The sequence below is a fragment of the Schistocerca serialis genome, chromosome 1 (genome assembly GCF_023864345.2).
Source record: "Schistocerca serialis cubense isolate TAMUIC-IGC-003099 chromosome 1, iqSchSeri2.2, whole genome shotgun sequence".
In the NCBI taxonomy this organism is placed as follows: Eukaryota; Metazoa; Arthropoda; class Insecta; order Orthoptera; family Acrididae; genus Schistocerca; species Schistocerca serialis.
The window spans coordinates 659,875,674-659,888,155 of record NC_064638.1 but is presented as its reverse complement, the minus strand read 5'-3'; the positions used below and the strand labels follow the sequence as shown (position 1 = coordinate 659,888,155).

The window sequence follows — 12,482 nt, the reverse complement described above, 5'->3', positions numbered from 1 at the left end:
CGCTACTGCCGATCTATGCTTTGCAGTGCTTCTTAATAATGCTAGCAGTAGTTGAAAACGCCGCTGCGTGTGAAATCAGATCTGTGATTCGTTTTCTAAATGCAAAGAAAGTTAAACCAAAGGGAATTCATCGGAAAATCTGCGAGGTTTACGGACAAAATGCTATGAGTGATTCAATTGTTAGAAGATGCGTCAGACTGTTCAGTGAAGGACGTGATAAAGTGCACGATGAAGAACGAAGTGGACGCCCGCCTGTGGTTACTGATGAACTGGTTCACACAATTGGAGAGAAGATTAAGCACAACCGTAAGTTTATACTTAGTGCCTTTGCTATGGTAGTTCCGCAAATTGTTACTGAAAAACTGAAATTTCGAAAACTTTGCTCACGTTGGGTACCCTAAATCCTTACTGAACAACACAAAAAACAACGGATGGGCAGTGCACTTCAGTTTTTGCCACGCTACAATGAAGAAGGCGATGGTTTTCTTTCTCGGGTAGTCACGGGGGATGAAACTTGGGTATGGTACGACACCCCTGAAACAAGACGTCAATCAGTGGAATGGAGGCACACTTCATCCCCATCGGAGGTTAAGCCTAGGCAAATCTTGGCACCTCGAAAAGTCATGTGCACCGTTTTTTGGGATGTAAAAGCCATTTTGCCGATTGATTTCTTACCACGAGGCCAAACAATCAATGCACATGGTTAATGCGAGACCATTAAGAAATTGCTCCGCGCAATACAGAACACGCGCCGAGGATTACTGTCAAAATATGTTGTTTTTCTCTACGATAATGCCCGACCTCTCACGGCGAATGTCACCAAAGAATTCTTACTGGAATTTCTCTGGGACGCAGTTGATCATTCTCCGTACAGCCCGGACCTCGCTCCTAGCGACTTTCATCTCTTCGTACACCTAAAATCTGTCCTTGGTGGTAAACACTTCAACGATGATGACGAGGTGAAAGAACACGTTACCACATGGTTGAATACACAGGCGGTAACCTTCTATGAATAAGGCATACAAAAATTTGTGCCACGCTGTGACAAGTGCCTACAAAATTTCGGAAGCTATGTAGAAAAATAGTTTAATAGTTGTAGATTTTGTACAATAAATATTTTTTCTGTATCTATACACGTTTGTTTTATATAACCAAACGGAACCTACTTTGTGGGATACCTCATATTTTCACACAGTTATGAACTGTCCGTTCAGTCACTGACATGTCTATTCGCTGTTTTCAAATTTGTGCCTGTGTCGTGGTGTAACGTCCGTTTGCAACAGCGAGGTATAAGGAAGGGACCCCCACACGTAAGTACTTCGTGCTTGTTCTACACAAGGGCCACATATTATGATTCTTGCATTCCGTTTTGGAAGTTTTGACTCTTGAATTTCTTTGTTGTAACACAGTTCACACCTTTTATTTTTGGTTTTCATTTCTGTAAGAAGACCATGCGGCGTCTCGCCTGCTCTCACTGTTAATCACATTTACTCACGACAGTAATATATTCTTACGACATGACTCATATTCTGTAACTAATGTGTAGTATGACAATTGGCAAGAGTACAAATGAGAACAGACACGCCAATGACCGGACGGAAGGTTCGCAATTTTGTGAAAAAGTCATTAGGCACGAGGGAGATTTCAACACGAATCTCCCGCTTGGCAGTCCAACACCGCGTCCTCATAAGCAGGACGCGGTGGCTCTTCCAGTACGCTCGATGTTGCACATCTTGAACCTGGACCGGTTACTGTTTCTGTTTTGATTCTTTTTCACAGTTCAGTACACCTTCTTCCGGTTTTCATGCTCGATCTGTGTTCAGTTTTTTATGGACTATCCACGTGGCCATTTAATCACTAAATTTGGGGAGGGTGTGCTGGGGAGTGTCCCTTGTGAGTGAATTCAGCCTGATAAGCACACATTGTAAAACCAGTACCTGCCTTCTAACTGTGCTTCATATTTGTGACTTCTCGATTCCCTAAATTTTTCAGACGAGTATTCTTTTGGCCACTGGATTTGATGTCATTTGATTTTTCGATATGTTTTATGCAACCAACCCGCCCCTTATTTAACTGTCATGTTGCAGGTGATGCTTATTTGGATTGTATTTTAATTATGAGAATTCTTTTAAAGATTTGGAGTAGAATTTGCTCCTTGCGTAATAGTCTTGTGTGTAACTTTTAATACATATGTATTTTAAATCAATTTTTTTGTTATGAAGCAGCAGTGATACTTCATGTGTTTTCACTGTAGTGGAATTTCATACTGTTAAGTGAGCATTTTTATGTTGAAATTACAATGAAATGAATACCCTTAGGTGCATACAGGCGTTGATGTAAGTCAACGGGGACAATCGAACCCGGGATCTCCTGCTTACATGGCAGACGCTCTATCCTTCTGAGCCACCGAGGACACAGAGGACAGTGCGACTGCAGGGACTTATCTCTGGCACGCCTCCCGTGAGACCCACACTCGCAACTTACTGTCCCGCACTATATTCATAGTCCCCCTGCCTATCATACTCATTACTCGCGGCTTATATATATATATATATATATATATATATATATATATATATATATATATATTATTATTAGTCGTAAAGCTCCCAACATGGAAGACGCTAAGTAAAGATGGTTCACTTCTGGGGCTTCTTATTCTTCTTGTTTGCCCACCAGGTCTTCATTCTTTGCGAGAATTCAGCTTTTCTTCCTTCGCTCCATTTTGTTCCAGTTCTCGGCGCTTTTGTCTCTGGTTTGACCTCCCATTTGTCAACTTTAAGTTTGAAATTGTTTCTTTTGTTCATGTCTTCAGTAGTAATGTTGGCTAATTCCAGATCTTTCTTTACATTTTTGATCCATTCTCCTCCATTAACAAGGGATGCTACGTATCTTACAATTTTTTTGTCAGTCTGTGATCGGGAAGTCTCATTATGTGGCCATAGAATTTTAGACGCCTCTTCCTCATGTCTATCTCTATGTTAGAATATTCTTCAATTTTAGAATTTTTCTGTAATCTATACCCCTCTTTGGTCCATCTTGGTCCCAGAATTTTCCTAATGATTTTCCTTTCCTTATTTTCCATATCTGTTTTCCTTTTAAGTGTCAAGGTTTCGCTGGCATATAGCATTATTGGTTTAATTACCGACTTATAATGTTTAATTTTTGTATTTATAGATAGACATTTTTTATTGTAAATGTTTTGGACCAGCCCTAGACCCCTACGAGCTTTTAATATTCTTCCTTGTTGTGAGTATTTTTCAGAAATTATCTCTCCTAAATATTTAAAGTATAGTACCCTCTTAATTTCTCCATATTTGGTTTGTAACTTAGAAATTTCTAGATTTGTTGTTGTAAACACCGTTTTCTCAAAAGATATTTGTAGGCCAACTTTTCCTGCACACTCTTTTAAGGTTTCTATCTGTTTGACTGCCATTTCACTACAATCTGCCATTATTGCAAGATCGTCTGCGTAGGCTAAGTAGGGGATTTGTGGGTCATCTTTTTTGGTTCCCAGTGATATTGGTTTCCAGTACTTTTCTTTTTTGAGTTCTTTTTCCCATTCTGCCATGACTCTATCCAGAACTAAGTTAAATAACAGAGGTGATAATCCATCACCTTGTCTAACCCCAGTTTTTATCTCAAATGATTTTGAAAGTTTTCCCATGAATTTCACTTTGCATTTTGTATTTGTTAATGTCTGCTCTATGATGTTCCGTGTCTTCTTATCCAGTCCTTGTTCTTCAAGAATTTTAAATAGTGTGGGTCTTTACATTTATATATATATATATATATATATATATATGTATATGTAAAGATGGTATCTGTTCTTTCTGACACGTCCGAAAGAACAGATACCATCTTCATATATATTTTTGTGTTGAGTAAGCTCTACTTGTTGAGTAACTACAAAATTGATTTGTTTGGCCATACTGTAACAGTTGCCCATACTGTAACTGTTAATTATCGTTGAAATTTCTAAATTGTGCTACTTTCTCATAAAAAGTATGTATTGAGAACTTGTTGGCATATATTAAGAATTATTTTAGGAAGGAGCAAGAGCAACGAATTACGGCTGAACCCAGTCCTACCATTTCCTCCATCGGCATCCTCATGATTTAGAATGCTTGTGCTTTTTTTTCGTGAACAGCTCTGCCTCAGTAACCATTTTAACCACAGGAAATCACAACGTGCAACCACCTGTGTAACTTCCTATTGCGCAGTTCTGACCTCAGAGGGGCCAATCGGAATAGACCGACCGCCATGTCATCCTCCGCCAATGGCGTCATTTGGATGTGGTACGTAGGGGCGTGAGTTTAGCATACAGCTCTCCCAGCCGTTGTCGGCTCTGCAGACCTTGGAGCACCTATTTCTCATTGAACTGTCTCCTCAATTTTGATGAAGTTGAATGGACCCCGGCCCAGACCTCCCAACCTCGGTAATTCCCTGGCAGTACCGGGAATCGAGCGAATCCAGATCCTACGATTGGCATCCAGTCTCGCAGAGCACTCAGCTACGGAGGTGCACGTACCAGCATAATTGAGTTAAAAATAAACCCGCGTTCTCGGTGGAGCTCAGCAGAGCGCGCTGCCAATGGTGAACGGGAGAATGCGGCCTGTGTGCATTCCGAGCTCAGATCGTACACACACGGTCTCGTTACGGCAGGAAGGATTGTCAGCACCAGGATCGGCGTATAACACAGCGAATTCAGCCACTATCGTGGAGCACAAGACACTGAAGACCTGCTCCGTAGTGATCGTTCGCGATCAGCAACGCCAGCTAATGACCGCCACCCACAAATTATGGCTCGTAGGTACCCAAAGGAGAGCGGGGCACAACTGTATGCCGCCTTTTTGGAGGCAACTGGGTGGCTGTGTAGACCCTGACAGGAAGGCGCTGTCTCCACACGGTGAGTTTCGCTTCTTGGAGTCCGTCACGAATACAGTACAAATCCTCCAGCAGCATACCGCGCGAAGGAGGGGGGCAAAGAACACTAAATGGAACCTGTGTGAATTGCGTCGGGTACTCTTTCCCGAAAAGTTCAGTGTCTGACGATCAGCGTAGAACAGTGCGACATCAGCCAGCCAGGGAGTTCCACAGGTTTTGCAGCCAGCTGAATCATTAACGTTTTCCGCTAGTATCACCGGTTTTAAGAGTGATCTGAGGCCTGTGCTGTGCTGGATCAACATTTTGGCGATGGGTTCGTCTTGCAATGCTGAAGCTCTGCCCTCACAATGGAGACGACAGTACGGGACTGAGTCACTTGGGACGAGACAAATTAGAGATCCGTGAAACGTAAAGGTCGTACAGAGAAGTCAATCAGAGCGACTAATGAATCCTTAAATTTTGATGCTGGAATTTTGCAATTGCTCAAATACACTTACGCCAATGATTGTTAATTCTAACGGACGTTATCTGGTCAATTCACATCGTCGTCTAATAAATCTTAAAACAAAGCTACACGAGTGAATTGCTAGACACGCAGCACGTTTCCCTGCTTTACTTCTATGGACAGGAGGAGAGGTAGTTCCGCCGCGGGAACGGGAGCGCGGCGCCGTGGCTGGGCTATGGCATGGGGTGCGGCGCCAGCGGCGTCTGCTCGTCGCGCGTGTCTGCCGTGCTCGACTCCAGCCGCTGCTGCTCCTCGGAGCACTTCTTCCGGGACAGCTGCCTCACCCAGGTAACGCCTTCCTCTGTACGCACTCTCGCCCGAGGGGTCGCATCGTAGCTGAAAGTGCATCATACTCTGCCTCATACACTGTTTTTCGAATTTTTATTTTTACAGTTATAAATTTCACTATACAGGTTGTCTGACAACTACAGCTACGAATGACAGGGGCAAGAAAAGTACAACGAACAATCAAATAATTCTAATGTACATAGGTCACTATTCACGTCTAAGGCTACGTTTATTTCGAAACACCTTAAGTCAGACGTCAGTTGCGAATGATAAACTGCCCTCGCTTCATTTTATCATCATTTGGGATGCATAAGTCCTGGTAAATAGCGTTCGGCAATTGGTTGTGGCTCGTTAACCATTGGTCTCACAGGTCCCGACTTGAATCCTTTCTAATTTTTTTTCTTTTTGGGTGGGGGTATTTAATAGCTTTGAAATATGCCAGCTCTACTGATAAGGTCGATGACCTCTCGGAATGCAATGTGGATGATTGTCACTGCATGCGAAACACGCCTGCGATTTTTGACTGTGTACTGCCATCCATGATGCGTGCTGAAGTCTGCCTTCACATGTGGCCATCTGCACCACTTGTTGTAATGTGTTTGTCCTCAAGCGCATGTATGCGGTTTGGATGATAGGCGACTCTGTTGTAAGGTGTTCATGTGTTCATGCACTCATAATATGTCGTATCGGGAAAACTACTGGTCTTCAGACCTGTGTCTGACAGAATTACTTGCTTGTTTCATTGTGCTCGACTCGCCGCTTTCGTTTGTGCCTACATTAGCTAAACACCCTATTTAAATGTCGATATACTCGAGACCTATCATGACATCGTGCCCCGGCCGGGGTGGCCGAGCGGTTATAGGCGCTACAGTCTGGAACCGCGTGACCGCTACGGTCGCAGGTTCGAATCCTGCCTCGGGCATGGATGTGTGTGATGTTCTTAGGTTAGTTAGGTTTAAGTAGTTCTAAGTTCTAGGGGACTGATGACCTCAGCAGTTAAGTCCCATAGTGCTCAGAGCCATTTGAACCATTTTGACATCGTGCACTAGTTGATCAATAATTTATAACCCTTGAATCCAGCTATGTGAATCTAATATAGCAATGTGATCCTGACCATGTTCCCGTAACCGCTCCACTGAGTCATTGTAGACTAAACCCCGTAAAAATGTGGTTGGCCAGTATGTATACATTTCTCCACAATTATATGATAATGAATCTTCTGCGAAAACATATTCTGAAATTAGGCTCGTATTAGCACTTTGTAACCAACGTTATGCTGTTCGATTTTTAATAGCGACGCAGAATTCTAGTATGTCGGTATAATCTGTAAAAAAAATTCTTAGACGAATAGTCTCTCTAAGAAAGGATAGGAGAAACTGAATACTCTGAACTTCCTCAGAAAAACCGTTACTCCAGAGACTGATTAAGGAGTCATTGTGAACTGAAATTATAAGTTTGTGAGTAATGCATTCAAGACGTAAATGTCGAGACACGTATCATAAACTATGGTTGTTTGAATGTGGTTTCTCATGTGTTAGTGTAAGGATTTTAAAATTTTGTAACTTATTATCAAAGGTCCGACGAAAGAATTGTAACGAAGACATTTGACCTGATAGTTTGATCCTAATTTTCCTTCGTTCCTTAGGGTGTGTAGGACACAATATATGTCGCGTGGGCAAGTCTTAGTCCTTGGTCCACGCTTCTGGATGTTGTCACAGTCTACGAATGATCAATAACTACCCAACCGGCCAGTTATGTTTTAAAATTGTTGTGCATCGTTTATCCAGTAACGAAAATTAAATCCACGTATTAAGTCATTACGAGTTTCAGGATGTCTACAACCCATAACTGGTGTTAGCATTACATATTATAAAGATATTGTTGTGCATTAACGCTTATATGAATCTCTCAGATCGTCCACATGTTCGTAGTACGTGCACCCCCATCATAAAACTTCACGAATTGCTCGGCCACAAGGTGCTTATCCAGGTTAATCTGTTAACCAGTCATGGTTTCATATGATCAAAGTGAAATTCGATAGTGGAATCTGATATGTCGAAACTGCTAATATTATAAAAATAATTTGTAGTGCGGGTGGGTGAATAATCGATTCATATCAGTTTCCAAATGAATCGCAGCTAGACTCACCGCAAATCTTTCAATGGTCCTTTCTCGTAGTTCACCCAATACATGAAAATACCTTATCAATCTCTGTAAATTCACATCAGTAATTTCTGTCCTACTGTCAAACAAGTAGCTTAATGCGACGTACAAACAACAAATGCGGATTGAACCACCGCTTCTTTCCGCGTAGTCGTTGTGAGCGGCACGACTCCAGGGACAACATGCCTACCTTTCGTGCCAACCGCTTTATGTTTTATCATGTATTTTCCTGTTTTAGTGATTCAATCAGAATTTATGGTATCAGAACGGTATGTATGTTCTGAGTCTGATATTAACAAGCAGTTCACTGGCATGGGCTATTTATTACTATGTTTTTAAATTTTATGTTTCAAACAAACAGTGAATTAAATTCTATTGTGAAGGCGTGCCAGTGCCTTTCGATAGTAAATGGAACAGCATCATTTATTCGGACCTTTACTCGACGAAAGAGTATGCATGCAATTGACGGAAGAGAAATCTGTAAACTGTTGACGGCGTTTCACTACAATGATGAAAATGACCCGTCGTTCTGAAGTCCCAACCTAAGTCGTTACATCTTATATGGTTTTGTTTATAATCAGCCGGTTGCACCCCCCTTATGACCCTGGGTGATAACGTTGATATCGGGAAACATCCCCACAAATTTTGTAAAAGTTCCGAAAAAATGTCGTCGTTCCCAAACTTCTTAACGCCTGGGGTGCGTGTGGCGGCAGCACACCATCTCTGCCGTGAATTGGAGTGTTGCAGCCAAATGTACCGCAGATGATCTACTTTTGCAAATCTTAGGATGGGCAATATTTTCTTCTTATATATCAATGCTGGTGTCATATTTAATGTTTTCCCCACCTGAATATGGCAAACAAGTCTGTTTGTCGAATTGTCGTGGAGAACTTACGACCTGTCCCTGGCGGACACCAAAGAATTCTACGAATATTTTTGCTGTCGCTTCATACTGACAGTACACTTAGCTTTTACATTTGGCGCCTTTTGCTGTGAAAATATTGGTGAACTTCATACTCTTCTTTTCATGAGCTACTGAATGTCTTGATGAAAGTACATTGTCCTTTAGCTATGTCAGTATGTCGATGGCCAAGAAGATTAAACGCAAATTAAAAAACTCGTATCTTTTGGTACTGACACTTCTAAAACGTCTTGCGTCTCAGTCGTTAGACTCTTTATTAAAGAAGTGGGATTGTCTGTGTGATGCAGAATACACCACTGTATGTTACATCCATGTAAGCAGAGACTGAGCGAAGTAGCAAAATGGCTCTGAGCACTATGGGACTTAACGTCTGAGGTCATCAGTCCCCTAGAACTTAGAAGTACTTAAACCTAATTAATCTAAGGATATCACGCACATCCATGCCGGAGGCAGGATTCGAACCTGCAACCGTAGCGGTCGCGCGGTTCCAGACTCAAGTGCCTAGTACCGCTCGGCCACACTGGCCGGCGACGTAGCAAATCAACGTGTGTAACGTAAGGACTAGTTAGCATTTTTCCCCTTTTTTGAGTGATCAACAATGACAGAAGAGACAGTACATTTACATTTTCATTCAAATTTCAAAAGCAACATATCGTGATCTAGCTAGCAGCTACATTAATGTAAGAACTCCAATAACCACTCATAAAAATTTATATTTATTTTTTACACATTATTTTCGAGTCTTAGCTTTTTCTTCAGATACTCTCAGAACTAAGCAACCGAAATGCCTCGTTATTAATAAACACACGGTTAGGTAATTAACTGCAATGTTTTTTTTTTAATGTAACAGCTTCTCATGCAGTCATGAAAATAGCTAGTAGGCTTATCTCAGTGTAAAAACTGTTCTGTACAGGTAATTGAGACTTTGTGCTCCGAAATCCTTTTACAACCACTATGGTGTCCTTCAAAACCAGTCGTCTACACCGTGCGTGTTCCTTAGCGAGTCGGGGGGGGGGGGGGGGGTTGGAGCGATATCAGTGTTGGATCCTGACCGAGTCGGTATGAAATATCAATCGGAAGAGCGAGGTCGGGCGCGCAGTCGATGCGCCGGGCGAGGCGGGCACCCAGGTTTACTGCCCGCGGCCTTTATTGTCCTCATTAATTCCGACAGCGCCTCTCTGCACGGGCCGTGCGGCGCTCGCCTGGCCACGGGAGGGCCTGCGGGAAAACTCTGAGAGCTCACTGACCTCGACGTCGCTACTATCAAACGGAAATGATGAACTATGTTTCCAAATTCGTAGATACAAGTAAACACATCGTTGTTAACGGAAAAAATAGCACAAATGTAAACGTAGTTTCGAAAGGACCCCCAAGGAAGTTAGCTCCGCTACTGCTATTTACATTTTATCTTAATAATCTAGTGGATAACGTCGGACGCTCCGATCGGCTATTCGCTGACGATGCTGTTGTCTTTGGGAAGGTTGCAACGCTAGAAGACTTTGGAGCAGTGGTCGTCAAACTGCGGTTCGGGTATTCGTACGGCCCGCGCTTCTCAGCCATATTTTATAATAATATGCATTTAGCGACTAACAACGAAATCCATAAACGTCAACTAACGTTAAAAACTTCTTTGGAGTGTAGTTTTTCTGATGAGTAACAAATAAAAATACTTTCAGAGACAGTAATATTTTAAGATGGGCTTAATTTTAATTGTTGGTGAATTCGGCCTCGAGCTAAGTAAAGTTGGCCTTTAACTCAAGGGCAGAGCGGTATGTGGCGCGTCCGCTGCGGATTTAGGGGGTGTAAGAGGAGGGACTTTTATTCTTTGTCTTCCAGTGTTCACAACCTACGAGCGAGCGCGAATCGTACCGATCAGATGCTATAATACAAACTTTGACATGGAAGTAACATGCATTCGTGAATGCACGTTATAGAAACGGTCTTCCTCAGATGAATTGCATAGTTGTATCAAGGTCTATGAAATTAAATTACGGCTGTTGTAATACAACGCAGTGCGTAGAAGCAAAATGGCATTCGAAACATTTAACAAATATCTGTGATCGTGTCTCGTATTGGATAATGCATTTAAATACCAATTAATCCTCCGCTCACACAGGCAAAACAGCAATAGTTCCTTCAGGCAATTGCCGTGTCACAGCTCTTAGATTGCTGACAGTGGCAGCAAACTCAGAGAGGGACCAGTGGACACCATGTGTACCAAATGGTTCAAATGGCTCTGAGCACTATGGGACTTAACATCTGTGGTCATCAGTCCCCTATAACTTAGAACTACTTAAACCTAACTAACCTAAAGACATCACACACATCCATGCCCGAGGCAGGATTCGAACCTGCGACCGTAGTGGTCACGCGGTTCTAGACTGGAGCGCCTAGAACCGCACGGCCACACCGGCCAGCTGTTCCAAATGGCGCCGACGTGTAACGATCAGTACTTGAGACATAGTCACCAACTTAACAGCGGCCTTACTATAGCTACACTACTTTAGGCTCTTAACATAGTAAAAATAGTAACAGTATGTATGAGGCTCGAGGTGCCGACCATAAATTCAGCATTGGCTCTTGAGCAAAAACGTTTGACGAGCACTGCTGTAGAGAAACATAAGAAGATGTGCAGAGGATCGACGATCGGTGCTAGGACTGGCAGTCGACCCTGAACCTAAACAAATGGTATGTACTGCGTGTAAATAGGTGAACACATCCAGTACTGGCGTGTAAATAGGTGAACACATCCAGTACTGACATCTTGGATTGTCGGATGTTCTGCCGGATATCAGCGTCGTTCTTGCACGATATTTCGGTAACGTAGCTCGTAACCTTCATCAGGTGCGACCTGAGACTGCTCCTCGAATCGACCTGGTCCAGTATTTATGTCTGTGGCCTTCCCCCTCCATCGGCGGTCGCAGACGTTCACTCTGCAGTCCGCGCCCGCTTGCTGCGACCTGCTGGAGCGCTGCCGTTCCGTTTTCGGTCCGCTGCGGTTCTGGATGCTCCCTCTGCGGTCCGTGCCCGTCGGACCCGCTTCTGGACTTCCATCTTCGGTCTGGGGATCGTTTTCCATATCCGCGCCTTCAGTTCTTCTATTCATGGAGTACTGCAGCTGTCCCCGTTGCTCCTTTAACAATTACAGAGCAGGATGCCACGCTCTACTTAGCTGGTACCCCACGTCACAATTCATGAGATTGTCAGTTACTTTTATCTCTATCGATACCCTTATAGCACTATCTCAGAAGCTGGGTGTCTGTGCTAGAATCTTGGTTTTATCATAATTCATGGCATGATCTAGTTCTAGACAGTGTTCAGTACTGGCTGATTTCGTCACCTGTCTTAATCGGATGTGCCTTTGTTGTTCCTTGCACCTGATATCCACTGTTATTGTCGTCTGGTCAATTTAGGACATGCCACATTGACAAGGTATATAGTAACTGTCTGGTTTCCGTAACCCCAGGTCGTCTTTAACATTTCCCACCAGTCCCCCGATCTTGCTGGATGGACAGAAAATACACTTGATGTTGTGTTTACGGAGGATCCTACTGATTCTGGCAGAAATAGAATCAGCATAGGGCAAATACGCCACCTTCTTTGATTCATCTTGGTCCGCTTCTGGAACCTGTGTTGTAGTGACTCGTTGGAGTGCCATCTCAATTTGTTTGGTAGTACATCCATTTTTGTAGAACACTGTTTTAAGATGCTCTATTT

The 12,482-nt window shown here is 43.0% G+C and overlaps 1 protein-coding gene across 1 annotated transcript in view; it reads left to right on the top strand.

Annotated features, from left to right (window-relative positions):
- Positions 1 to 5,572: 5,572 nt before the first annotated feature.
- LOC126421539 (calpain-12-like) overlaps positions 5,573 to 12,482 on the top strand; it is a 71,854-nt gene continuing 64,944 nt past the window's right edge. Inside the window, exon 1 of the mRNA XM_050087237.1 lies at positions 5,573 to 5,680. Within this exon, the coding sequence (XP_049943194.1) occupies positions 5,573 to 5,680 (108 nt within the window). The remainder of the gene's footprint in view (positions 5,681 to 12,482) is intronic.